The sequence below is a fragment of the Aptenodytes forsteri genome, unplaced genomic scaffold (genome assembly GCF_000699145.1).
Source record: "Aptenodytes forsteri isolate BGI_AS27 unplaced genomic scaffold, ASM69914v1 Scaffold250, whole genome shotgun sequence".
Classification (NCBI taxonomy): domain Eukaryota; kingdom Metazoa; phylum Chordata; class Aves; order Sphenisciformes; family Spheniscidae; genus Aptenodytes; species Aptenodytes forsteri.
This window is the reverse complement of record NW_008794008.1, coordinates 491,162-515,911: the sequence shown is the minus strand read 5'-3', so window position 1 is coordinate 515,911 and position 24,750 is coordinate 491,162. Positions and strand designations below refer to the sequence as shown.

At 38.3% G+C, this 24,750-nt stretch overlaps 1 protein-coding gene across 1 annotated transcript; it reads right to left on the bottom strand.

Moving 5' to 3' along the window:
* On the bottom strand, positions 1-24,502 carry TGFBR1 (transforming growth factor beta receptor 1). The gene is made up of 8 exons (XM_019474792.1): positions 24,256-24,502; positions 23,625-23,867; positions 18,536-18,766; positions 10,770-10,937; positions 9,904-10,060; positions 3,720-3,844; positions 2,916-3,046; positions 1-686 (listed from the first exon to the last, which is right to left on the bottom strand). The coding sequence occupies exons 1-8, from the start codon at positions 24,395-24,397 to the stop codon at positions 561-563; spliced, it is 1,323 nt and encodes a 440-aa protein (XP_019330337.1). The 5' UTR covers positions 24,398-24,502; the 3' UTR covers positions 1-560.
* Between the last annotated feature and the right edge of the window lie 248 nt (positions 24,503-24,750).

Here is a 24,750-nt window from a genome sequence, read left to right as displayed (position 1 = left end):
TTGCATAAATTATGTTCCCACAACTGAATGAGGTCAATTTGTAAAACAAGGTAAGAGTCCCAAAGATACACTACCTTAATAGCTAGCAAAGTATACTCCAACAGTACATTCACAATCTGAACCAAAGAACTGTGACAGTGATTCAGAATAGTCAATGTACCAGCCAGGAATAAAGTTGCTTAAAGAGCCATCAATGCACTCTAGAACAATATAGCGAACCAGTTCCATTTTAAAAGTGACCTCCTATTTTTAGCACAGTTAACTAGAAGTTAAGACCAGCTGTCAACTTTTCAAATAAAAAATTATAGGTTAATAAAAATAAAACTAGACTACACCAATGTTTTGTAAGTAACCTGGAAAAGAGGTTCATAGTGCACAGAAAGGACCCAACACAACTGTTTAGCACATCCACAAAAATCCTAATAAGTGACGTTCCTATGAAGTACTAAAAGGCAGCAATATCCTTCTGTTCCCCCAATGAGGTAGAACAATTAACCTTCTTAACATGCCACTGGTGCAGATATGGATTTTTACAGTATTCTTCGGCAGCAAATCCAGGATTACATCTTTATCCCCTCCTGTTGACTAAGTTGCGATAATGTTTTTTTAATGCGCAAAGCTGTTAGCCTAGCAGCTCCATTGGCATACCAGCATTCCCGCATAATTTTTGCCATTACTCGTAATGCCTGCAAAGGAAAGACAAGTAATTATATGCACTGCTGTTCCAATGTAGCCCATGTAACCTCTGTTCTGCCTTAGCCTCTTCATGCACTTCTGAAGTCTATTACTACTACTACAGCTGCACGGAAGACTATTGTACAAAAACCTCAAATTCTTACTTTATTTACAGAAAAATAAAATTCTTTAAAATACTGTAGAGCAGAACTAGTATTTTTCAGTAGAATTTCAGCCCCCACAAAAATATTTTAATGAAAAATTAGTAGCTTGTCTGTAACTGTTTTCTGAATTTTTGCATTAGACAAAACCACACTCTGTTTTATTCTACCTCCAATTAAGGAGTTAGTTCAACATATAGAAATTCAGCAGTTTATCAGCTCAAATTGAAGCTCTGTAATGGCTCCAAAAGTTTCTGGAGTCTTTTTATCCTTCAAACAGCCATTCTTTGAAGTCTGTGAATGCTACTACACAAGTAACAATGCAAATAAAAACTGAAGATGAAATAAAGTAACAGCTCTACATTCCAAGATTTTACACTCAAAGCTGTATTACATTGAGCTGCTAAGTAAGTTTGCAGGATTGGAATGGCAGCATTTAAAAAAATAACTCTACAGTCTGTTGGTGCGTATCATCGCCTTTCTCTCCTACCTGCATTTTCTTGCCCAATCTCTTATCTCAGGCCTTCACCCATGTATTCATTTCACACATGCCAAAACCCAGTTCCCTCTTCCTTCTCATCAATCTCTTACTCCTGCTGTAACTTAGCACAGCTATTCTCCTAAGCTCTGAATCAGAAAGCATTGGTTCTAGCCCTGCAACCAGGTTCCTAGAGCAAGCAGTATGAACAAAGTTGGCTGGAAGGGCAAGAGCTCACTGCTGTGCACACTACTGCCCGTGCAGTGACTACCAGCATAATAAACTCACCCCAGAATTGGGTAAGCACTTCTTACAGACGCATGGGCAGGAGTGGTCGCTACATGCACACTTGTTATAAGTCTTTGGCTTACTAGAGTCTCAGCTTCCCAATAACTGTGTTCATCTTTCAGTAAGTGCATACAGTACAAATTCTGAGACACACAAAGTACTAAGGCCACTGCAGTTTTGGATGAAAATTCCTAAAGGTATTTACTATTTTGGCCAATCTGTAGGATATTCCTTTACTACACAATGACAGGGCAAAGACCCCTGAGTGAGTTCGTTCCAAGCAAGCATTCACATGAGGCAGTACAATACTGCTGAAGATATGTTTGTGCCCCAACAAGCAGTACTGCTGTACTGGCAGACTACTGAGCTGAAACTAGAAAGGTGACTTCTTGGGAGAGATGACCAACCTAGTTACAAACCAGTTGGCACAGACCTGATTAGCTCATGTATCTTTTACTAACCCTGTTGTGGGTTAACCGCAGTAGGCAGTAAGCCCCACACAGCCACTTGCTCACTCCCCCGCAGTGGGATGGGGGAGAATCAGAAGGGCAAAAGTAAGAAAACTTGTGGGTTGAGATAAAGACAGTTTAATAGGCAAAGGGGGAAAACCAAGCCAAAACAAAGAAAAACAAGTGATACAAGAACAACTGCTTACCACCATCTGACCGATGCCCAGCCAGTCCCTGAGCAACAGCAACCCCTGGAAGATTCCCCCCTCCCCTAGTTTTATTGTTGAGCATGATGTTGCATGGTATGGAATATCCCTCTGATCAATTTGGATCAGTGGCTCTTGTCCACCCCTAGTCTACTCAGCAGTAGAGGGGTCAGAGTGAGAAATGGAGAAAGCCTTGAAGCTGTGTAAGCACTGTTCAGCAATAGCTAAAACATTGGTGTGCTATCAAACTGTTTTGGTCACAAACCCAAAACACAGCACCATACAGGCTGCTATGAAGAAAGTTAACTCAATCCCAGCCAAATGCAGTACAACCCCCAGTTGCACAATTTATTTGCAATGATGCTTCCTGTATAATATAATTCAGACTAGCTTTAATTTACGTTAGCATCACCTATGCTTCACAGGAAGGGATCCTAGAATCCTCCACGCAGGATAAGCTATTAATTTTTGTGAAATTACATTAAATATTAATGTATAACCAGAACAATGACATTCAATAAAACCAGTGATCAGAATGAAATTAAGTTCTCCTAGAAGCAACCCTTCTCCCTTCAACAACAAGCACAATTTTTAAGCCATTGAAATCAATAAAAGCTCTAATGTCCGTTAAAGCAGCTTTAGCAAGGTTAGTTAATACCTCACAGCTCTGCCATCTGTTTGGAATATTGGGCCTTAACTTCTGCTCACACACAACTTTCCTCATTTCTTCAACAGAAGGATCCGAAGGAACGAGGTCATAGTATGGCAACTGGTAATCTTCGTGGATTCCTATAATAGGTTGAAATAGCTTTATTTTAGCTAACACTAAATTGCATATTCTTCATTTTTTACTGTGTTCCTTATCAATACCCTACCATTTTCTTTTTTGGTTTTCATTTTTAAAAATTACACTACAGTGACTGACAAATTAAAAAAAAAAATCCTTAACCATACCTTAGGAGTATTTACGTTACCCTTGAAGAATTTTTAAATTTGAAATTTATATATTTGGAAAAGATGGAAGCTATATCAAATCTTTCATATGCTCTACTAAAGACATGCTTCTTGGAAGCATATGATTTATAATAGCATGTTTTATTTTAAATAAGGTATGGATGTTATCTGAACATATTATAGCTAGCTCTTACTTGTGGTGTTTGCCCCTTGCTCTCAAGTACATTTAAGTTCACCCTTTTCTTCCCTCTATGTAAAGGTTTTAGAAAAAAAATTAATATAGACAAGGATATTCCCTATTTTCTTCAACAGGTACGGTTCACCAATTTACAAAGAAGTTGAATAAACTAGTCATCATTTACAGGATTAACAGTTAGAAAGTCCGAGACATACTGGCTATGACCTTGCGCTGTTTGTTCAGAGTGAACTGTTTACTCAAGCTTATTCAGGTTCTGTGAGTTACTTATAATTCCTTAGTATGTCCAGTTTTGTGAAGATTGCCACATACCACCAATTGAACATCGCCGAGCTATTTCCCAAAACACTAATCCCATTGCATAGATGTCTGCTCGTTTGAATGACTCAAAATGTTTCATATTTATGGAATCATCTAGAACTTCAGGTGCCATGTACCTATTTGCACAAAAAAAAAGAAAACATTTAATTTCATAAATACTTACTGTAGAGAAAGTTCAGTGCTACTGATCAGCTCAAAACCAAATTTAAATATTTATGTGGAAAAAGAGACAAAAAGAAAATCTGCTTCATTCCAATTTAAGACCTTTCAATGCAAAGGGGATAATAAACAAACTGTGAGGAACAAACAAAGGAATAGGGGGAACAAGTAAAACATGAAACGATAAACAGATAGAGCCATAAACCTGATAGACACGGGATAAGAGACAATGACAAAGACCAAAAATCTCCAGTTGCTAATTGATGGGCTATTAACAAACTCCAGGCATAGCTTTATCAAGGGCCAGTCTGGACATTGTAACTGCTAAGAAGTGGGAAACAAGAGGAACACGAGGATTGTGGATATTCAAGGGAGGCATGTGGGACTATGCAATATTTATCAAGGAATGTTTAGGAGAAGGGTAACTGGGAGGAACAAGAGTGGGGCAATAGATAGAAAAAGATATCAAAGGGGCCAGTTGCATAAACAGTTGCCAGTGACTATGCTTGTCTGACCAAGCCCTATACCTGCTCACTGCAATGTATCCTATCTTCTTATTAAATCCTATCTTTCTATGCAATCTCACTCTCAACCCCATGTGCACGTGTGCTTTAAGGACTACAGGCCAGCAACTGGAGGCAGGCATGAGTGAATTCAGGGCTGGCAACAGGAGTCAGACAGGATGAAGTTGCCCTTGGGCCTGGGGTGCCAGCAGCTGGAGAGAAGGGTCTCTGCTTCAGCCACTTCAGACACCATGGGTCACAGGCTTCACAGTCACATGCTTACAGGTACCAGCTACAGGGGAGAACTGGGATGAGAGAAGCAGAGTAAGGGCCTCTCAGCACCAGCAACTGGAGTGGGAATCACAGGTCATAAGGTCTGTGTGCCTGGGTGTCAGCTGCTGGGGTGGGCCAGAAGGTTTGTATTTCCCCCAAACCTGGTATGCATGGCAGGTGTGCATGGGTGTAATTCACTAGCAAACTTCAAGATGGTCTAGCCAGCAAATAGGTGGCCCAGACAGGGATGTTTTACAGGGGGAGGGCCTGTAAGTGCATCTGTTTGCTACTGTGCATTAACCCAGCCCAGCTGATGGGTAGGAGACCTGTGGAGCACAGAAGAGGGCATTAGACACACCGAGAGTTGTACTGATAGTTGAGGGATTCATAAACATGCATGGGCTTGTGAGGCTACAGAAGGGTGGGTGTGTTTTCACTACTGAAGTTCAATCCTGATCAGCTGAAGAGAAGGAAGGAAACTTGGCTGTCTATACTTATATCTTATACAAGTTCTGACAGTGTTTTATGTGGGTGTTGAAGACAGCACATGGTGCATAGCAGTCTGTGTAATCAGCCCTGTCAGTATTCTATGTGTCTGTGTATGCCCAGCCTCACTACTAGTTGATTCCCAAGTAAGAAAGCAGCAGCCACATCCATGGGCCTGGGGTGGACAGAGCCCCAGCCCTTTGGACACACCAGGCTGGGCTCCAGACGCCAGGCAGGAACAAGCCCCAGCTCCTGGAATCTACCAAGATATAGCAGCCACTTATCCCCTAGCAAGACTAGGGAGGGAATAGACATGAAGGTATTGTTAAAAAACAGCAGTGTTTTGGGAACAAAGGCTCCATACCATTGCATAACTGATTTTTCATCATACAGTCTGTAAGTCCCATCATAAACCATGCCAGGCTTTTTTTTTTTTAATGTGTAACCCAAATATGATTTACTATTAACAACTGTGCTCACATGAGAAGTTTACTTTATCAACATTTCCTGCAATAGAAAAATCTGTGACAGACTTTCAACTGAGAAACAAGGGCTGAAAACTGGTCATGGCATTCAACTGATTGTTACCTTGTTTAGTGACTAGGCCTAATGTGGGAACATCAAGCAAAATGTCAGCATGGACCACATTGTGAGAGTTACTGACAGCAGCATCCCTGCTGGCTGCTGGAAAGAACAAATGGTATTTGCTGCATCAGTCAACATCAGTTGTAGTATTGCACTCTCAATGTGGTATAGCTCTGGCAGCTAAATCCAATATGTAATGTTTAGAAGAATTCAGTGTGTTTCTTCACGTCACTGTCCCATCAATCTCAAGCTGACATATTAATGAAGCAGGCAAACAATGACACCAGGGCTTTGGAGAGCACAGTTAACTGGTAAAAAAGCAACACACAGATTACTGGAGTGGAATACAGTGTCAGGCAATAGCTCAACCTCTGGAACAGCCACAGAAGCTTAAACACAATTTCATTTAGTCAACATACTAGGATTTTCTTTTCCTAGTACCAGGGATGGTAGGCAGAATACAAGACACACTAAAAATAAGTTTCAAGGACTATCAGGCCTTTCAGAACTCTCAGCACTACTGTGTCTTATGGAAATGGCATACATACAAGGAAGCAAGGGCTATCAACAAAAGAGCAAAAATGCAACCAGTAGTCCAGAACGTCAACAAGGGTTGCTGATATCAGAGTTCTCCTAAGCACTGTACAGGCATACAAATTCCCCACAAGTGATAAATACAGCACAAGCAGAGGACAACTGTCTGAAGAGGAATGTAAGGTTTACTTTGACAGTATTTATTGAATGGAAGCAGAGTCTTAAGTTTACACGTCACAATCTTTGATATGGACAAGGCTCAAGTTATTCTAGGCCACCTGTATGAGAAACTTTTTAATCAAGAAAGCAAGATTGTGGTGGGTGTTTTAACGCTCTCCAAGGATTTTGGATTATTGGATAATCATCTTACACTACTTCATGTACTTGACACTAGAGTGATCAGCTTTGGGTCTAGAAGAAAGAATATTTGATCTATCTTAAGATAACAAGGGCATGAGAAGAGTGATGGAGCTGGAAAAACACCAAACCAAAAACCTCAACCATGTTGCAAGACTGTCGCCAGAATCACTTATACAAGCAGTAAAGGAGACTGTCCTTAGGATGATTTACAGAAACTGAGGCAAGGGTTTTAACAGGAAAGACCATAAGAGGCCTGAATGTGGCAATGGAGCTGAATTTATACCCTCAAAAGGAAAAAAAAATCCTTCCCCCCTGCAATGTGACTTCCATTGAATTTATTGGCAAATTGACCTCTTACTATGATCCTCCATCAATGCATTTAGACTGGCTTTGGCTTCCATAATACAGAATGGTGACTGACTGCTCAAAAAGTCTGAGAGCTTATTGCTGGAACAAGAGAGGCGAAAGGCAAGTAGGTCATCTAGTGCGTTTAGCAGATTAGCCATTTCATGGCTATGAGACAAAAGGGAGAGAAACATGCATCTCCTTGTCAGTTTATATATTGGAAATGCATTGCTTGTCAGAAATAGTGTTTTAGGTTCTAGAGAAAGACTACTCTACATAGACTAACTTTGACCTTCTGAACAAGGTCTGCAGCTCAGTACCCTCCAAGAATGAAAGGATAAGTCTACAAAGAAGTTTATAAGTTATGTTGAGCATGGCCTTGCCAAACTTGGGGTGCCTGATGACCTCTTCCCCCCCACCCCTTTTAGTCCAAAAGCTCTGTATTAGTTGCCCAAATTTCTTGTACAACATATAGGGAGCTTGGTGTCAAACAGAACCCATACAAAACATGTTGAGTGTGACATCTCCTTTCACCAAGCCTTGTCTCCACAAGCATAGTTAGAACTCTGCTCATACTGTGTTTAGGTAAACTGCAGAAAAGCACCCATGTTAAGGTAGAATTCGCAGAAACTTTTTTAAAACATAGCCTATTTCAACTACCAAAAGTAACAGTTGGGCCACACTTCTCAAAAGGAAAAAAAAAAAAAGGAGAATTAGGTTTTTTTTTTTTTTTTTTTTTACACTTGCCTCAGTGAGTGAGAAAGGGATTCTATTTCCTTCTCAGTTTAAAGCTCACGTTCCCTGCTTTATGCTGCAGGCTGAGCTGTGAAAGCACACCCTCTGGTGAAGCTAAGCCTCTGAACAGAAAAGAAATAAGTATTCATTCAGTCAGACAGAAGGATCATCAGGCTGATTCAGCACCTAGATCACTCGCCCAAGAGTCTTGCTTGCTCCCTAGACCATACATTTTTACAACAGACAATCATTAGAAAAATACAAACTTAGTCAAATCTCCCTGAACTTGCACACAGAGCTTCCACGTGCAGAAAAGGTACCAGCAGTGGCAATCACTGGGAGTTAAAATTGTCACTGAACAGGTAAGAACAGAACTTTATTATGAAAAGTTAACCAGATGTGCAGAACTACTTACCTAAAAATGCACAAGAGGGAGGAAGAGGGGACCAAGCCTTTTATGAGAATGAACAATTTTCAGAGAGGTAGAAATGACTAATGTCTTTAAAGTGGGAAATAGACTTAGTCCTGCTGCTGCCCGCTGCAGCAACCAAGAGAGTTACTACAGCTTTACCCTTGTGAAGAAGCATAAGGCAGATGAACAAGCAATTTAATAGCACCTATGCAAGAAGAGATCCTGTAAGTGGGATCTACAGACACAGCTGAAAGGATGCTTTCTCCAAAGACTAGACTCAAGAAGGCAACTGATTTGCACATCATTTTCCTTTGCATGTAGGTGTAGTAGAAAATACTAAGTCACATGCGGTATGCGCCCTGCACACTTAAGTTTGCAATGACAAATTCTAAAGTAGTCTGCTGTTTTACTACCAATGATTACCGGAGACTTTAAGAAGGAATAATGCCCAGTACTTTGTAATCTAGTAGCAGTTCAGAAAATAAGTCTCGTCTGACCATTTGTGTGGTATTTTTAAAGCTGGCAAAGGACTAGTACAGCAGAGCTTTAGCACAAAGTAGTTTCGGCGATACAATTGTCAGTTAAATAATTTTTCAGTACATGTTCTAAAAGCTTTTCTTCACTGAGCCTTAAAAAAAAGGGGGTTTTTTCTTCCAAAAAGCCACAGCTAAAGTGGCATCCTAGTTCATCGTAAAACTCCAATCACCGCCCCCCCAGCAGTATCACTCACTAAAGAGATATACATAAAAAAATATTTTTTATGTATGGATTGGAGATTGGGCAACATGAATACAGAATTTTCTCCAACACTGCTAGGGCATATGATGAAGTTAATCATGTACAGCCCTGAACCACTGGGCTTCCACACATTTCTCTGACAGGCGTACAAACTTCACTTTGACATACCACTGAACCTATAGACATCAAAAGGACAAAAATTTGCCCACATCACACAACTCTGTTGCTGTGGTTCACTGCTAGTGCTGCTATCTCTGTATGCTGTATAGCTGCACAGGTTACTAAAGGAAATTAATCTTCTCTTCAGAACATTTTCCAGTTATTACTGTGTGAAGGTCCAGCAATGATAAATTACAGCCAGTAAGTTTAATTGCACTTGTGTTGATGGAGTTAAACAGCTCTGAGTTCAAGGACAAGAAAATCTGTATTTCCAAATTCAGAAGCAGGCCTTTAAAGGAAAGGGAGTATACTGACTCATCCATTGATAATTCTATTTATGCTTAGATGACAAAGATGACTGCTGTTTTAAGTTCTCGTATTTCTCTCAAAAATACGATCCCACGAAAGCCCGCATCCAAGACTCTGCATCTTGTATGTTCTACCACATAGGCTTCACACCAAAAAAAAAATCCAGCTTTTTACTTTCACTGTCAATCTCCTGTCTTACACTCCAGATTGGTCTGCAAGCAACATTTCCATGCAACACAAGGCAAAAAGAATAAAGATACAGCAGTGAAGTCTCCAAAACTGTCATTCATGAAGTCTCCTAGTTGTTTTAATATATACTTGTGCCCTACAATATTTTGCAAGTTTTTGGTATTTTACACATGCTAGTAATAGATGCCAAGATTCAGCATGCTTTTTAAGCACCTACTGTCTAACTAAATTACCAGCTGGCAAGGAAGTGCCCAGGAAGTCTACCTGCCATTATTTACGTTTTCCTGCTGCTGGTGTTTGTACCCACAAAAGTCTTCTATATGGGACAAGAAAAACCAAAGCATTTTATTCTAAAAATCACCTGATACATCATGTTAATGATTTTTACCTTTTTGTTCCCACTCTGTGGTTTGGGGCAATATCAATTGTGTCTGTAGCTGAATCATGCCTAACTGCCAATCCTAGGTCTGCAATGCAGCATGTTCCATTCTTTTTTACCAATATATTCTTTGATTTCAAATCTCTGTGGGCAATCGCTGGTTTGCCTGTAAGGGGAAAAAAAATAGAAATAACACACCTGTAAAAAAAGATCATTGCTATTATTCTAAGCCTGGTGCAGCTTTTGTTTGAAGTTACAGAATTCCTTCCAGTTCTGCTGCTTTATGTGCATCAAGGTAACTCCTGAAATCATTCATTGTGGACTGGCTGGCTGTCCAGAAAAGTGCCTTAAATGTCTACTGTATTACTCCACTCTACTGCTCCTTTCCCTCCTCCTTAAAGTATTTATTGCATACACATACTACTTGCCATAAAAACGTTTCTAATATCTCTGGAAATAGACCCATAGTGCTGTCTCAAATTAAAGTTAAGATGATAATACAGGCACCATTACTTAGGGCCTTTTAATAGGTGTTTTGTAGGAAGGATTGTTACATCACAAAGTCTGGATATACTGTAGAAAGGAAGGTAAAAAAGCCTTCCAAACTAAGAAGTTCTATTAGTTCAGAAATTATCACAGGTCCCAAACAGACATTTTTCAGTTCACTCAGCTCCACATGGGATTAACTTGGGTATCTGTGCTGATTTCAGCTGCCTTCTCATCACATAAGTAAGTAGCTGTGTGCAAAGCAACTACACCCTGAAAAGGCTGAATGTTCTAATTAGAAGAGAGTTATAGTAGAAAGAGCTACCTATGTGTCATTTTTTAAAAATCCAGTATCATGCACATGACAGGCTGAATAGTTATAAAATTACCTTGCGTGCCAACAATTTCCATGTGAAGATGGGCAAGACCACTGGCAGTGGACAAAGCTAATTTTATCATTCCTTCCACTGTTACTGTATACCTGTTCAGGTAATCAAAGAGTGATCCATGCTCATGATAGTCTGACACCAACCACAGCTGAGTCCACGTACCGTTGTCTGCAAAATAACACTGCATGAATACCACACACACAGAAGACAAGCAAACCATATATGCCACTTTTATACAATGCTTATGAAGTATAAATTATGTTTTGCAAGTAACCTCAGCCAAGTAAGACTCTTAAATCTTTACTTCTATCCCTATAACATTTAAATGCCCCTGTAATGGATGGGACTACCATGCCAGACTTTCTGAACAGCTTTGTGAGTATTCTTTTATTTAAACTAAAAGACAAACCATAGAAAGCCGATGTCACTATGATTCTGAGGTGAACTATTAGCCAGACCCTGCCTTCCCCTAACTTTTCTGCTTGGGGGTGCGTGTGTAGGAACAGTGCTGATGAATGCATGATGCAAAACTAATCCTGTCACTATCGGTCTAGTACAGTATTGTCCAGGCTACCCATAAAAATGTCTTTCAAGCTTTCCCCCGTAATTCCTTCAGTCTTCCCATTATCTCCTAGGCTGAGGCCAGATAGGTTATTTCCACAGTTACCAGTGGCTGGTGGATTTTAGCTTCTGGAGTAGAAGCTTGCAAGCAGCAATCAGACACTTTACTTCAAAATCAAATTCAAATCCCACCTCTGGTGACCTCTAAGTTGCTGGCCAAAATTGAGGTTTCCAAGAGGCACAAGGGTAAAGAGACAAAAAACACTGATTATGAGAAAACCAGTTTGCTGTATGATTTTTCACTGAACTATGGCGAACAAGACAGGCCATAATGTATTTGCAGATATCCCAAGGCATACAAATGACAGATAAAGAACTAAATTGTTCACATTATTAAACTAGTGGACACAAAATACCTTGAAGTTTAAGCCACAGAGAGAAGACTATTAAAGGAATTCAAATCAGGAGGAAGGCAAAAGTTTTTTGACCTAGGAAGTAGAAATATACCCAGAAAAGAACAATCCTGCCACCAAACAGTTTTCCAGTTTTGTTTTGTTATAAAAGCAACTCATACAGCAGATCTGAGAAGTGTGTTTACAGCTAGCTACTTCTGTAGAAGAGTGTCATCTTTGTAAAAGACTAGTTATCCCATAAAAGACTTCTATTGGGTATTTATCCTGAATTATAGATCCACGATTCCTTAACTACAAGTAAAAAAAACTCAGCACAAGCCAAAAGAGATTTCATTATGCAGTAGTCCCTAAAGGTTATCAAAATGCATACTCAAGAACTAAATATGAAGACTAGGAAGGAGAGAAGTGAATTCAGAAGTTAGTTCCTATCATAAACATACTGAAAAATTTTTAGTTTCCAAATAGGAAGTTCTTACACTTCCTTCCCCTCTTCCTCCACTCCCCTTCAAAGAACACACTTGGCCCAGAAAGGTCAGAGGCACAAAATGCCTGCTCTACAGATTGATAGAATCTACCTTTATAGAAGTACTTGTGCTTATCTTTAAATAAGCACTTGGGTTGGGGTGGGAACTTTCAGGCATCCCTTCTACTTGGATGTTTCTAGGGAGGCAAGCGACACCATTAAAAATAATTTAAAAAAATAATTAAAAAGCCACCAAATGCTTCAGAGTAGGGAAATAAAAGTCTAATCTACATTCAAACAATTCTCATCATGGAAACAGAATTCTGCCTTGCTACATTCACAGAATAGTCTCAACTAAGTTGTTAACAGGCAGAAGAAAGCAGTCAAATGCTCTAACCTGTAAAAGACTGTTAGAAAGCTACTATTGCAGTGAGAAGCTTCCTGTAATATGCCCACAGAAGTGACTCCTAAGCTTTGTTTTTTGAAAAAGAAAAAAGGAAATTAAAGATTTTTTTTTTAAATCTCTTCAATTATTTTATAGTTAGGACTGCTGCTTCTTTTGCTACTGTGCATATCCAAGCATGAACTCATAGAACTCAGCATGCTATTAAATGTGACTTTTTCCAAAGAGAATTATGGTCTCTGAAAAGTCAATCCAACAGTATTAGTTTCACTGAACCAGTTTTACAGAACTATTAGAAATAGGTATGTGTTCACAGGCATATAAAAGGTACTCTCCAATGCATACAGTCAAAGAGCTCTAAAAAGTTGTAGAAGTTCAAAATAAACTACCTTAATCAGTTCAGAATATTCTCTTCACTCAGCTTTATTCTACTGCTTCACCAGTTATAATCCTACATTGCTTGAAATAATCTTCTCCTGGGCATTAACGCTATACACAGTCATTGCTTGACCCTGTATTTGATTTCTTCTCCTGTTTCTTATCAATGGGATACCTCAACAGGTGTCTAAACTAGACAACAATAAGTAGGGAAATCAGTAATCTAATTTTAAGTAGTCTACCAGACCTATTGTATTTAAACAGATCTTTTAAAGACATGTCAAAGTTTCTGAAGAATTATCATTGCTTTGAATCAAGATTATAATGTCTTTGCATAAAGTTTTCCCCCTCTTAACTCTAGGCGCCCACCTAAGAAGTGATCATGCTGCTAAGAAGTGATCAAGTATTTCGTCCTACTTCAGTTTTATCTTATTTATTACCTGCAAGTCTTAATATTCAGTCTGTTTTTACCTTCCTTCCAAAGGAGAAAAAGCTGGGCTTACTATCCATTCTGAAAGGTGCCATGATTCTTTCCTATTGTATGTCATATTTATGGCCCTCCAACCAGATTAAGAAGGGCTAGTGCTACATCCAAGCTTACACGAATAATATTAATTACAGACAAGCTGAAATGCAGCAATAATTACAGTGTCCAGCTATTAGATGGGACCTACTACATTTTCTTTACCTTGCTATATTTGACAAGCTACACATTTGTTTAGCAATCTAAGCAGAACACGTTATGATGAACGTCAGTCTTCTTACATTGTTGACAGTAGTTAATTATTACCAAGTAATAATTAACCTGACCCTGAGTATTTTTGGCTGCACAGTAAATATCTGTCATGAAGCTTTCAATTACAGGATTTGCATTATCAGGTAAGAAAAAGTAATTACGCTCAGTAGTAATTACATACAGTAGCACAGCCTTCCATGACAAGGTAACCTAATTCAGTTCACATACACACCATGATCAAGAATCTCAAGTAATTTCAGAATGTTCAAGAACATTACAAAAATTTACGTTATGTTCTTGGAAACCATTTAACAGATTAATTATGGTTATTTCATCTGTTTGCAAGAAACCTGAAAGTATTTTAGACCATCAAAATCACTCAAAGAGGTTTTTCTTTTGCAGTTCTAACAAAATTTGAAATTCTGAGTAAAGCAGCTTTCAGATTTGTTGTTAGAAGACTGATTACAGTTTGAGAAAAACATTAGTGAAGTCCAAGCAACATCCATCTTATAAATTCCTTTCTTCAAAAGGCAGCTTTTCTAACAACTGCTTTATCAAATATATTATCAAGTTTCAATTAAAATTGACTGAATTAACTTCAGTGAAAAATGCTTTTTTCACATTGGTACTAGCAAAACAAAAATTTGGACTTGTCACATGCTTGTTTTTAAAGCAAATACTAGGTTTTAAGGTGTGACAGTATTGCTTGGTACAAGAGTTTTGAACTGCAGACTTATGTTCCAAGTTGAACGTTTAAAAGAAGTTACAGAAACTGCCTAATTGCATGTGTTCTCTAGTGTCATGTAGTAAAGTGTTTCAAAGCAGAGAGTGGGATACATTAGCCTTTTTTGGCATGCAGATAATGTAACAGAAAAAACAGAAGAGAAAGCAGTGAAAAGATCAGATACAGATGGGATCTATAACTAGAAAACTCTTAGAAATGAGATATTCAGGAAGATGTTGGGGAAAACACTTTTGTCTGTGGCTGGAAGAGGACTGGTATTTTGTTAGTGAAACAGCTTGACTATCATATTGAGAGAGTCATCTGATTAAATTGATGAAAAGCACTTGAGCTGTGTAGATTAACAAGATCTTCCAGTCAAATTCCTTCATCTCAGGCTAAAGCCAGAGCTTCAAAAAGAATAAATGGCTCAAATATTACTTTTCTCAAGAGGAAGAAATTCTGCTCACTTCTCCACAGCATATTGCCTAATGTCATTCTTGGGGATCTACTTACCATGTAAGGTAGTCTGACTGAACAAAACTTTAACCTAGGGAAGTGCAGCTTTCAATTAAGGGGAAGGAATGGAGAGGCCAAAGTATTTCAGTGCATAAGATATCTGAAAGTATGCAGTACAAGCTTCACCTTACTTGTAATGTGACTACAGACAGTTATGGTTACAGACAGCTAATCCAGGGAAACCTTTAGTACTGTAAACAGAGGTTGCTGCCACTGCTCTTCTGCTAGTAGCATAGTGCAGATAAGTAGTCCCTGATACACTTTACAATCAAGTATCTAGGTTAGAAAGAACAAAAAAACCTCACCACCCAAACCCCAAACTATCTGTTTAGGTAGTTCAAAACAAGGCAACATATGGCCCAGAAAGTTATTTCCCTGATCTAGCAGTATTTGAAAGTTAGCATATACTCCTGGCTAAGTAGAGAGCTACCCAGAACAAAACATGCTAGACAGACAGAACACAACTGCAGTTAAAATCATTCATTGCTTCTCAGCCCTCAAGCTGGCTTAACAGCAGCACCTATTTCCCAGTAAATTTTGGGATGGGAAAGCAGATGGATTGGACCAGCTCCTGTAGCCTTCAGAACACCATACAGCTGTGGGGAAGTAGAGGAGGGGGAGGAGGAAGAGAATGTGCCATTAAGGCACATGGAATGTCTAAACAGTGTAGTAGAACAAGGAGTGAAGACAGTAGTTCAGTCACAAGCTTTATGACTCCACCATCTAAGCTGAACACCACTGACTTAGCTGATCTATCTTGCACTTGTAAACACTTTCTAATCTATACGTGCACCCTTCTACCTGAAGCCACCCCCCACCCCCAGTTTTACAACTACAATGGCCAGCCAAGTGTCCCCCAGCAGCTGTGAAAAATACACAGTTGCGTTAAGAGGAGAGACCTAATTAATGCCTTTACTAGTAGCAAGAATTGCAGCGTGACACTGGCCCACATTTACACCACAAACTACATGTCAGGAGATAACAAGTCCTCAGCATTCATGATGGATACACGAGAACCTACTCCTGAGAATTCTTCTCCATCTATCACCGAAGCTTTCAGCAAGCACTGAATCGGGATTGCACAAGAAGCTCCTTGTACTGCTATATCTCTGTTGTCATCTTTCCAAGGTCTCAGACACACAGTCAGATTCTTACAGCCTAATGACTTTGTGCACTCCAGCTAGGCTGTAGTAACTCCTGAATGCATTCAACAGTCTGCCCTATGGAGAAATGGATGCAAATCCTTCACAGCTATTATTGCTGTGAACTAATACTTTGTCTTGCATCTGGCACTTAATAAGCATTTATCAGTTAACAGTCTTTCATTGTAGATGCTGGTGCTAATAGTTGTTTTTAAGCCATTGGTCTCTAAAGCCATGTTATGATACACTTGCTCCTTTTGAGTACCATGATAGCACACCTGCTAAACTGGAAGAACTACCTCCATAATGGTCCCTCTATGTTCTCCCATTTAATGGAATACAGGTGGCCTGAAGTATTCTAAACAAGAGTTGAAGTATTAACCTCCTTCAATATTCAGGACTTCTGAATGCTTAACCTACAGAGAGAATGCTGCATACATATTTCCTTGCTGAGGGAATGCAGAAGGTTATACTGAAAACTCTGCATTGGTGGGTTAAAAATAATAACCCAGCTTTCCACATCTGCTCAGACAGCAATACTGTTAGAGTCAAGAATAGCAGCATTTTCAAAACACATCTTTATCCATTTTTCGTAAACCGATTACCAACTAGTTCAAGAAAACAGAAGAGCCTTGCCTTAAAGCCTCAAATAACAGCATGACCTATCAACTAAGGATTTTTTCTTTGTATGTACAGCATACTAACAACAGAAACCAGAAGCAATTTTATATCACATTATATTACAAGGAACCTAAAGATGACCAAGTCAAATGGAATTTCATTCTATTGCATCTGGAACCTGAGCCAGCAATCAGGAAGTTATTTTAGGAACCCACTTGTTTAGGAAGCCTTCCTCATACCTCTTCTGCACAGTAGTCAAGTGTATTTTTGGAACAAACTATCTATGGGTTTGGGGCAAAATGGGAGACTGGTATGCTTAACCACAGAGATTCTGTTAGAAGTTATAGCTAAAGTATTGCAATATATCCTTTATGCTTTTAAGTGAGACTTTAGTACCTAAAGCTTCTGTAGAGATGGATTTTCACTTAGGTCTTTAATGTAACTGATCTACTAATTTTAAACCCAGGCTCCAGATACTCTACTAGGTCCATCAGAACAAACTCAAGCTCTCACAGGTGCTATTAATACGCAATACAACTTTAGGCATGAAAGTAAGACAGTTTTCTAATGGTAAGCATAATAAGCTGCAGGAAAAAGTTGCCTGGTATGCTGTAACTCTGCAGACTGTTGGAGGTTAACAAGTTGCACAAACATCTGTTAGGAGCAAGTTAACTATAGCTAACCCTTTCCTGGAGAAGGGAAGTGTTCTACACAACCCCTTCAGTTCCGTTCCAATTCTACAGTTTTATATAGATACAGAAACTTGAAATTAATCTAGTGATAATTAAAGAGAACTCTATTTACACGTATACTTCAACTACACTAAAACCATTTAGGAATTTCCCACACAACCAAGAGTCCTTTAAGAATCCAAGATGTGTGTGGATTCTTGACTCCTCCCCAAGGTGACAGAATTTTCTGTTAATGCTTTCTTTGTAAAAAAAGTCAAAGGCCACTTGTGGTGAAACGTAATTTCAGATTAAAATAACTGAATGAAACAGCATAACACTTTAGCTCCCCTTAATGTAAGAAATTCAAAACTTTTGTTGGTTTTGCAAATTTTCATGTCTTCAATTGGACTGCAGGAAAACCCAAGAAACTTTAATCTGACTGAAACCACAACAAATCAAGTTGAAAAAATGGTTAAGATGTTCCTCTTAGTGGATACCTAAAGGCTTATCAGGCAAGCTTCCGGAAACAGATACAGTGGTTGTTTTTTTTGTTTGGTTTTTTTTTTGTTTTTTTTTGTTGTTTTTTTGTTTTTGTTTGTTTTTTTTTTTTGTTTTAATACGAAGAACAAATCATTAATTCCCTTTTTCCAATTTCTTTTCTAACTGGAGTTCTAAACAAATCACTTCTCATATATCAGCCTTAAAAATAAATCCTCTACCTCCTACTTTATTTTAGGGCAACAGGATTAGACATGATCTCTTTTGGTCCAACACATCTATCTTATTAGGCAATTAGGAAAGTACAGGTATTCAGCAGATGTGTGGGCTGACAGGATAAGGCATCTCATTTTTGATATCAACTTAACTAGTATTTTAACTTGCTTGTTGAAATTATACCTCATTAAACGTGCAATAATTTTTTTTAGATTTAACAAAGCATGTTTTCCAGAAAAATGAAAATGTACTCTTTTTTCCTTCATTAAACCTATGAAAAGCCTGCCAAACTCTGATATGCTCCAGTAACAAAATTATTTTTTGCTACTCTTAATTGGATCCTCACAACTTTATCTTCCCCTCCAATTACCATCTATTCTGACTGGGCACACAATCAGCAAAATGAATTCATAGTATCACTAACCTTTGTTGTCTGCAGCTATAAATCCAAGAATGTTTTCATGCCGTAGCATAACTGTTTGATAAATTTCTGCTTCACGAAACCATGAGCGTTCCTCTCTTGAAGAGAAGATTTTCACAGCAACTTCTTCTCCTCTCCACTTCCCTCGCCAGACTTCTCCAAAGCGACCCTTACCAATGCTTTCTTGAAGTACTATAGTTCTTGCAATTGTTCTTTGCACAAGCAAAGGTAAACCTAAAAAGAAAATTTAACATTAACCTTAAACATCACTAACAAAATAAGTACTTATCATAAGTACTAAATGTAAGATCTGTATTCCATCAAGATATTTCTCTTAGAATGCACATAAACTCTTAAGATGTTAACATCTTGTTGCGAACTGCTAATAACCACGTAGGTAAGATGCTGCCTTCAACCTTAAAGGCCAACAAAACAAGTACTCAAAGATTATGCTACAAACTGCCTCTACAGTTTTTAAAAAGAAGGCACAAACTTCCTTTCAGTTTAGAATTTTGACAGTTGTTGATCCATAAAGTTTTATTTTAATGAAAAAAAGAAACAAACCACGAAGCAATCAGGAACAGGATTGAGGGTGGTGGTTTGTTTTTTTGTTTGTTTTAAGAAAAGGATCTGCCCATAACTCTCCTGGCAAAGCAGTTCAAGAGCACTTTTGCTACGGATTCATTTACTCGGTCCATTTCTAAGTTAAAGTTAAACCATGCTTATCAGCAAGACTGACTGTCAAACATTCACACTCATGCCCAAGCGTGCCAGTAGCCTGTTAGTACTCTCAAGCCACTGTAAAATAGGAGAACATCCTTGTAATGCAATCTTCCCATTTTACAGGCCATTCTTGTGCATCTCACTATAATTACACTCGAGAAAAATGCTTACATTCATGAAGGTTTTATAGCTTTGGAACATCTACATGCTTTCAACTCCCAGCACCTCATAACATGCTTCAGTAAGTTTATACAACGAACAAGAAGCACTGGCATCCCCCAATGAGGGTGGGTTTTTGTTTATTTGAAATCTTTCCTGTTGTAACTGCAAGGCTCATCACAGAATTCTGCAGTAATACTACACTGCAGGATGAATGCATCAGACAGGTTATCTGCTCACAATAAGCTCTTTTGGTATAGGATCTTAAATCAGACACTTTACAAAGGAATCTATTAACTCCATAATCACTATTTCAATAGCTGATAGAAGAACATCTGTATTTCCTCATGCTATAGAAAACAAATCCCAACTAATAGCTCAAATAACTAGTTCCTGTCCATCTCTGGACATTCTTTGCTAACAACAGCACTAGAAAAGGACATCTGATCTGGTCAGCAGCATTGCCATGCTTGTGTCTCAGTCTGAGGAGTGCAGAAATCATAACAAAGTATCCTCAAGCCTTCTGAGAGTTTAACAAAAGAGTTCTTTTTCTTTTCCATATCTTAACTGTACTCTGCCTAGTTTGGACCAATGACCATCCAATGCATAAGAAGTTTGTACCTGATTTGGATAATTCAGGAGTTAAGGAATTAAGTTCTAAAGCACTAAAGGTAGCCAACAAAAGCAGCTGCTAGAACTTTGTTCTTGTTCATGTCTCTGCCGAAAAGACTTCCTCTGAAGAGTAATTAAAAAAAACCAACCCCATGAACAGTGAAAAATCTCATTCCCTTCAAGCTTCTATGAACCACAGATAAGTTTTTAAGGAATTTTACATTCACTTCAACTGACTCAACTTTACACTGATTTTTGTGACCCTTTGGATTTCTAAACACTAAGTTCCTGCTTGAAGTCACCTACCAACAATAACCAAAGCTTCTCCCCCTGTTTTAGGCAATTCTTCCCATTTCCTTGCAACTAAGTTACTTTGTCATTTGTGAGTTGGATAGTAACAGCTGGGCATCCTAACCTGTCTATACAATGTAGTTGATATTGAGAGATTTACATCATGATCTGAAAATTACTCTCAGCTTCAAGAGACTGAAATCCTTCTCTTAGAAGCTGTGACTTCAGCAGAAGGCTCCATTTTAGATGTTTCATCAGTTCCTTTCATCAAGCCTCTAGCTGTTTCAGGTCTTGTTCGTCATGGAACAAGAGGGCAATACTAACAGAAGTCAAGGCTGAATAATTAATAACAGCTTACTATTCATCATTGCGGAAAATGAATCCTACTTCCCTTTTGATCTGAGTAGGAAGCTCATTTTTAGAGTTTTGATCACTTCTGTTTTATATGCTTCTCTTCAGACAATACCATAATACAAAACTGGTAGAATCCTTTTTATTTGACTACAAGCTCTTTTGGTCCCTCAGCATGAATTTAAGAGCAGAACATGTACTTTAGGCCACCAGACCAAACACTTCCTTAGTCTGGATTATTTTGTCTGTTCTGTACATTTCCATTGTGTTTCTTGCAACCTCTTGCCCCAACAGCATCCCTTTCACACAGTTCAGTCTCTGACAGGGTTAAGCACTATTTTAACTAGCAGCTCTGACTTTTCTCCCTTCAGTGACCCTGTTCCCCACCCCCAGTTTATTCCATAAATGTACAGTCTTCTCAATTTTAAATGTGCTGTACCAAAGCCTGGACTAAAATACACATTTCAATGAGATTCAATCGCTGCAGGCATATTTCAGGACACAAGAAAATTATCAGTTCAAGTGCTACGGCACTGTGAATTTATATAGTCATTGATTGACTAATTCTGAGACAAAGTGATACAAGTCATTGCAAATATATGTACACCGCCAAGAGTACAGAAAATAAGTACTTAAAGCACCTCCTATCCCACTGTCATAATAAAAGGGAAGTACAGAACACTACGTAAGGCTAATACTTGTCTTACAAACAGCTGAACAACATGGAACTCTGCAGCTGAAGTTAAGAGATCACTCTTAAGGAAACAGTCTTGTTTTACAGGGAACCGACTTTGTCTTTCAAGCATAAAAAGAAATTAGTGAAAAGCTTTCCTTAGGGGTAAGTCAAATTCAACCATATTTGTTGCTTTTCTTCCTCTGATGCAGCCATCAGTAGCCAATGCTCAAATACTGAAGTAGGTCAGGTGCTCTGGGAGCCTAGACCAGCTTGAGTGTCCTGAAGCTCTGAAAACTGAGTAATTCCCCAGCATGCTGCTTTTACTTAAAGTGTAATTTGCAAACAGGCAAGGGAAGAGTCAGTAGTTTCTAACCATTTGCTCCCTGGAGGAAGAATCCTAAGTTTCTTCTAACTGGGATTCCCCGCTTTTCAAGAGCTTATTTTGAAGGAGTACTTCCAGAGTTTTCAAACATGAAGAGAGGCTCAGAAGCGCCACAGGGAAGAAAGCCAGAAGGAAAACTTTAAAGGCTTTCTTTCCTGGGTTTACTGAAGTGATAGCAGCTAGTACATTGCAGATGACTACTTATACATATACAACATACACCTGCTCTTTTAAGGTTTAACTTTTTTTAAAAAAATTAGAATTTCTTTTCAGCCTTCTTTAGGAAAACTCTGTACCTGCAGACACTAAGTAAAGAGTTTTATGCTCCTAATAGTGTAACAATTATATATCATAGCTTCCTGAATTCCAAGAAATGTAAGTCTCCAACTCCTTCACATTCTCTTACTTCTGTATACCCCTCCTAGAAAGGTCATAACTGGAGGAGTAAGTCCAGCATTTGCATTTATCAAGTTCTAGCCCAATATATTGGAAGTTCTATTTATCACTATTTGATTTAGTTATCGCTGTTATAAATGAGAAAATTGAGATAAACACAAACTACTAAAGCTCCAGTTCTAACCAGAGAGCAACTTACCCTATCATGATTAAATCTTATTTGGACACACAAAAACTTTCTCAATTGAAACATAACTGCCTACACACTCGGTGCAACCTCACCTTCTTCAGCAAAGATATGACTAAAGATGACTTATTTTGACCTATGTTCTAAACATGTTCAGCAAGTTACATTGATTTTACTTGATAGAGCAATGGACTCTAAACAGTTTTACCAGTTACTACCCTTGGGAAAGAAACACAATCTAGGTGCTTGGGTTTTGTTGTTGTAATTTTTTCCAATTCTGGGAAATTAAAGAATTCAGTAGTTGAGAATCAAACACCAGTATTTCTTTGTAGAAAGTACTCTGAAAGAGCATGGATGTTTCAGCACATATATTTGCAAGTAGTAGGAATAATTTTCAGTATTAAATTATTTAAATTTTATATAGCAGAAGGCTGGTAAGAGGCTGCAGTACGCAACCCGATGTCTGACTCCTTAACATGGACCAGAGATTAATTAATTTATACAATGATTTAAGAGGCTGCAGTACGCAACCCGATGTCTCACTCCTTAACACGGACCAGAGATTAATTTATACAATGATTTATCTGACACATCATCCCCTATCAACACCTATTAAACCATATTTCTGTGACACAGTCCACCACAATCCTATAGGCAACTATGTCAGGATTACAATAGCAGAGACTATACACAGTGAACAGACTACTGCCTCATCTTCCCAGAGCAAGATTCTGACCTGTTAAAAGTCAGAATGTAAACAAAAATTCATGAAATCAAGGGATAGAAATTCTTCAGACGTGGTCTGCATACTGCATCCATTCTATACACATAGAAATGGCTATTTGCAACTGAAAAATTATCTTCTGTAAGGAGAGAACTGGCTAAAATATTAACTCAGAATTCAGAATATTCTTCATATACCAATAGCTACAGATATAAATTAATTTTCAGATTAAAGCTAAAGAAAGAAAACTTCAGAAGTTATTTCAAAACCACAGAAGATGGTAATTTAGATATGCTGTGCAGAACAAAAAGGTAAATGACTGAGCCTTACTAGCAGAGGAAACAAAACACTTAACAATAGCTGACTGTGATATTCCCTGACTGTGCTCTCAGAATGATGAGGAACAGTTGCAGCAACTGAATGTTTCTTTTATTTCACTTATTTCCATATATTGAATCTTCACTGATATTGAATGAATCTACACGGAAGTAGCTTTTCTAAATTTTAAGTAGATTTGACAATATTAGAAAAAATTGATGCCTTACAAGGCTCTTGTCACACTTCTAGTGGTAATTACTCTGTGTTTATTACCTGACCCAGAGCCTGAAGTTGTCATATCATAAATTAAATCCTTTAAAGTAGTTCCTTCCGATATAAAGGGACGATCCAGTGAGGGATCTTCTTCACTTGGCACACGATGATGAATTACAGTACGATTATGACAAAGATATAGAATCAACATTAGTGAAATGCAGACAAAGCAGACAGGTCCAGCAATGACAGCAGCCAGTTCCACAGGTCCTAGATTAGAAGCTGGTTTTCCTGGAGTAGGGCCTGACAGTAAAAATAAGAGAAAAAGGTAAAACTATTTCTTTCTATGCAACTAAATTTATTGTATTTCGCAGTGATCTTCAAATTATTTCAATTTATTTGTTAAAACTTTTGCACAGTAACTTTTTCAAGAATCAAAGTAAGTATTACAAAGGACAGAAGCAATTATGTGCTTACTCAGTTTCCTTTTAACTTGCATATAAGTCTTCAAAACTGGCCCTAACATCCCTATCCAGAAGATTAAATTTCTTGTTCCAAATCTCTTGAAGTTTTATTTGCAGAATCTAAGGTGTACTTTAGGCCTTCAAATTCACCTACAACTTCAAAACTGAAACTTCCATTCTTACAGAATTTTGTTTAAAAAAAAATCAAATATGCCAAAACCCCTTACCTGGTGTTGGAATTGGAAGTTCTATTTTATTGCAGTGGTCTTTGTCACAGCAATGAGGCAGAGTAATGACTCCATCTCTGGCGGAGGGGGCACAAACAAACGGCCTGTCTCGGGGAATCAGATCAATTTCTGCTATACACATACTATTGTGTATGACTTTGTCTGCAGTTCGTGTTACTGAGGTAAAACATAGCCCATCTGTCACACATGTAAAGTTGTCTTTTGTACATAGATGGCAGTAACACTGTAATGCTGTATTGAGAAAAAACATTAATGTTAATATTGGTACGTGTTCTGAGTTGAGAAACAACTTGAATGACTAAAGAAATAAAAGTTCAAAACACTGGGAAGCCTATAATCTTTTTTGTTACATAAACACAGAACTGTAACACTAAAGAACAACACTACAGGGCTTTTTAGTGGGACGAAAAAAATTAGGAGATAAGCAGGTGAAAGAAAGTTAAATTTAAAGCTGAAGTCATCTCTCCTTATACA

Bases quoted from the DNA above. Each gene is read 5' to 3' on its own strand.
- TGFBR1 (XM_019474792.1), bottom strand. From the start codon at position 24,397: ATGTGTATAGCAGAAATTGATCTGATTCCCCGAGACAGGCCGTTTGTT. The intron at 23,868-24,255 runs GTAAGGGGTTTT...TTTTACTGTCAG, and splicing joins ACTTCCAATTCCAACACCAG to GCCCTACTCCAGGAAAACCA. The intron at 10,938-18,535 runs GTTAGTGATACT...GTTATTTTGCAG, and splicing joins TATAGCTGCAGACAACAAAG to ACAACGGTACGTGGACTCAG.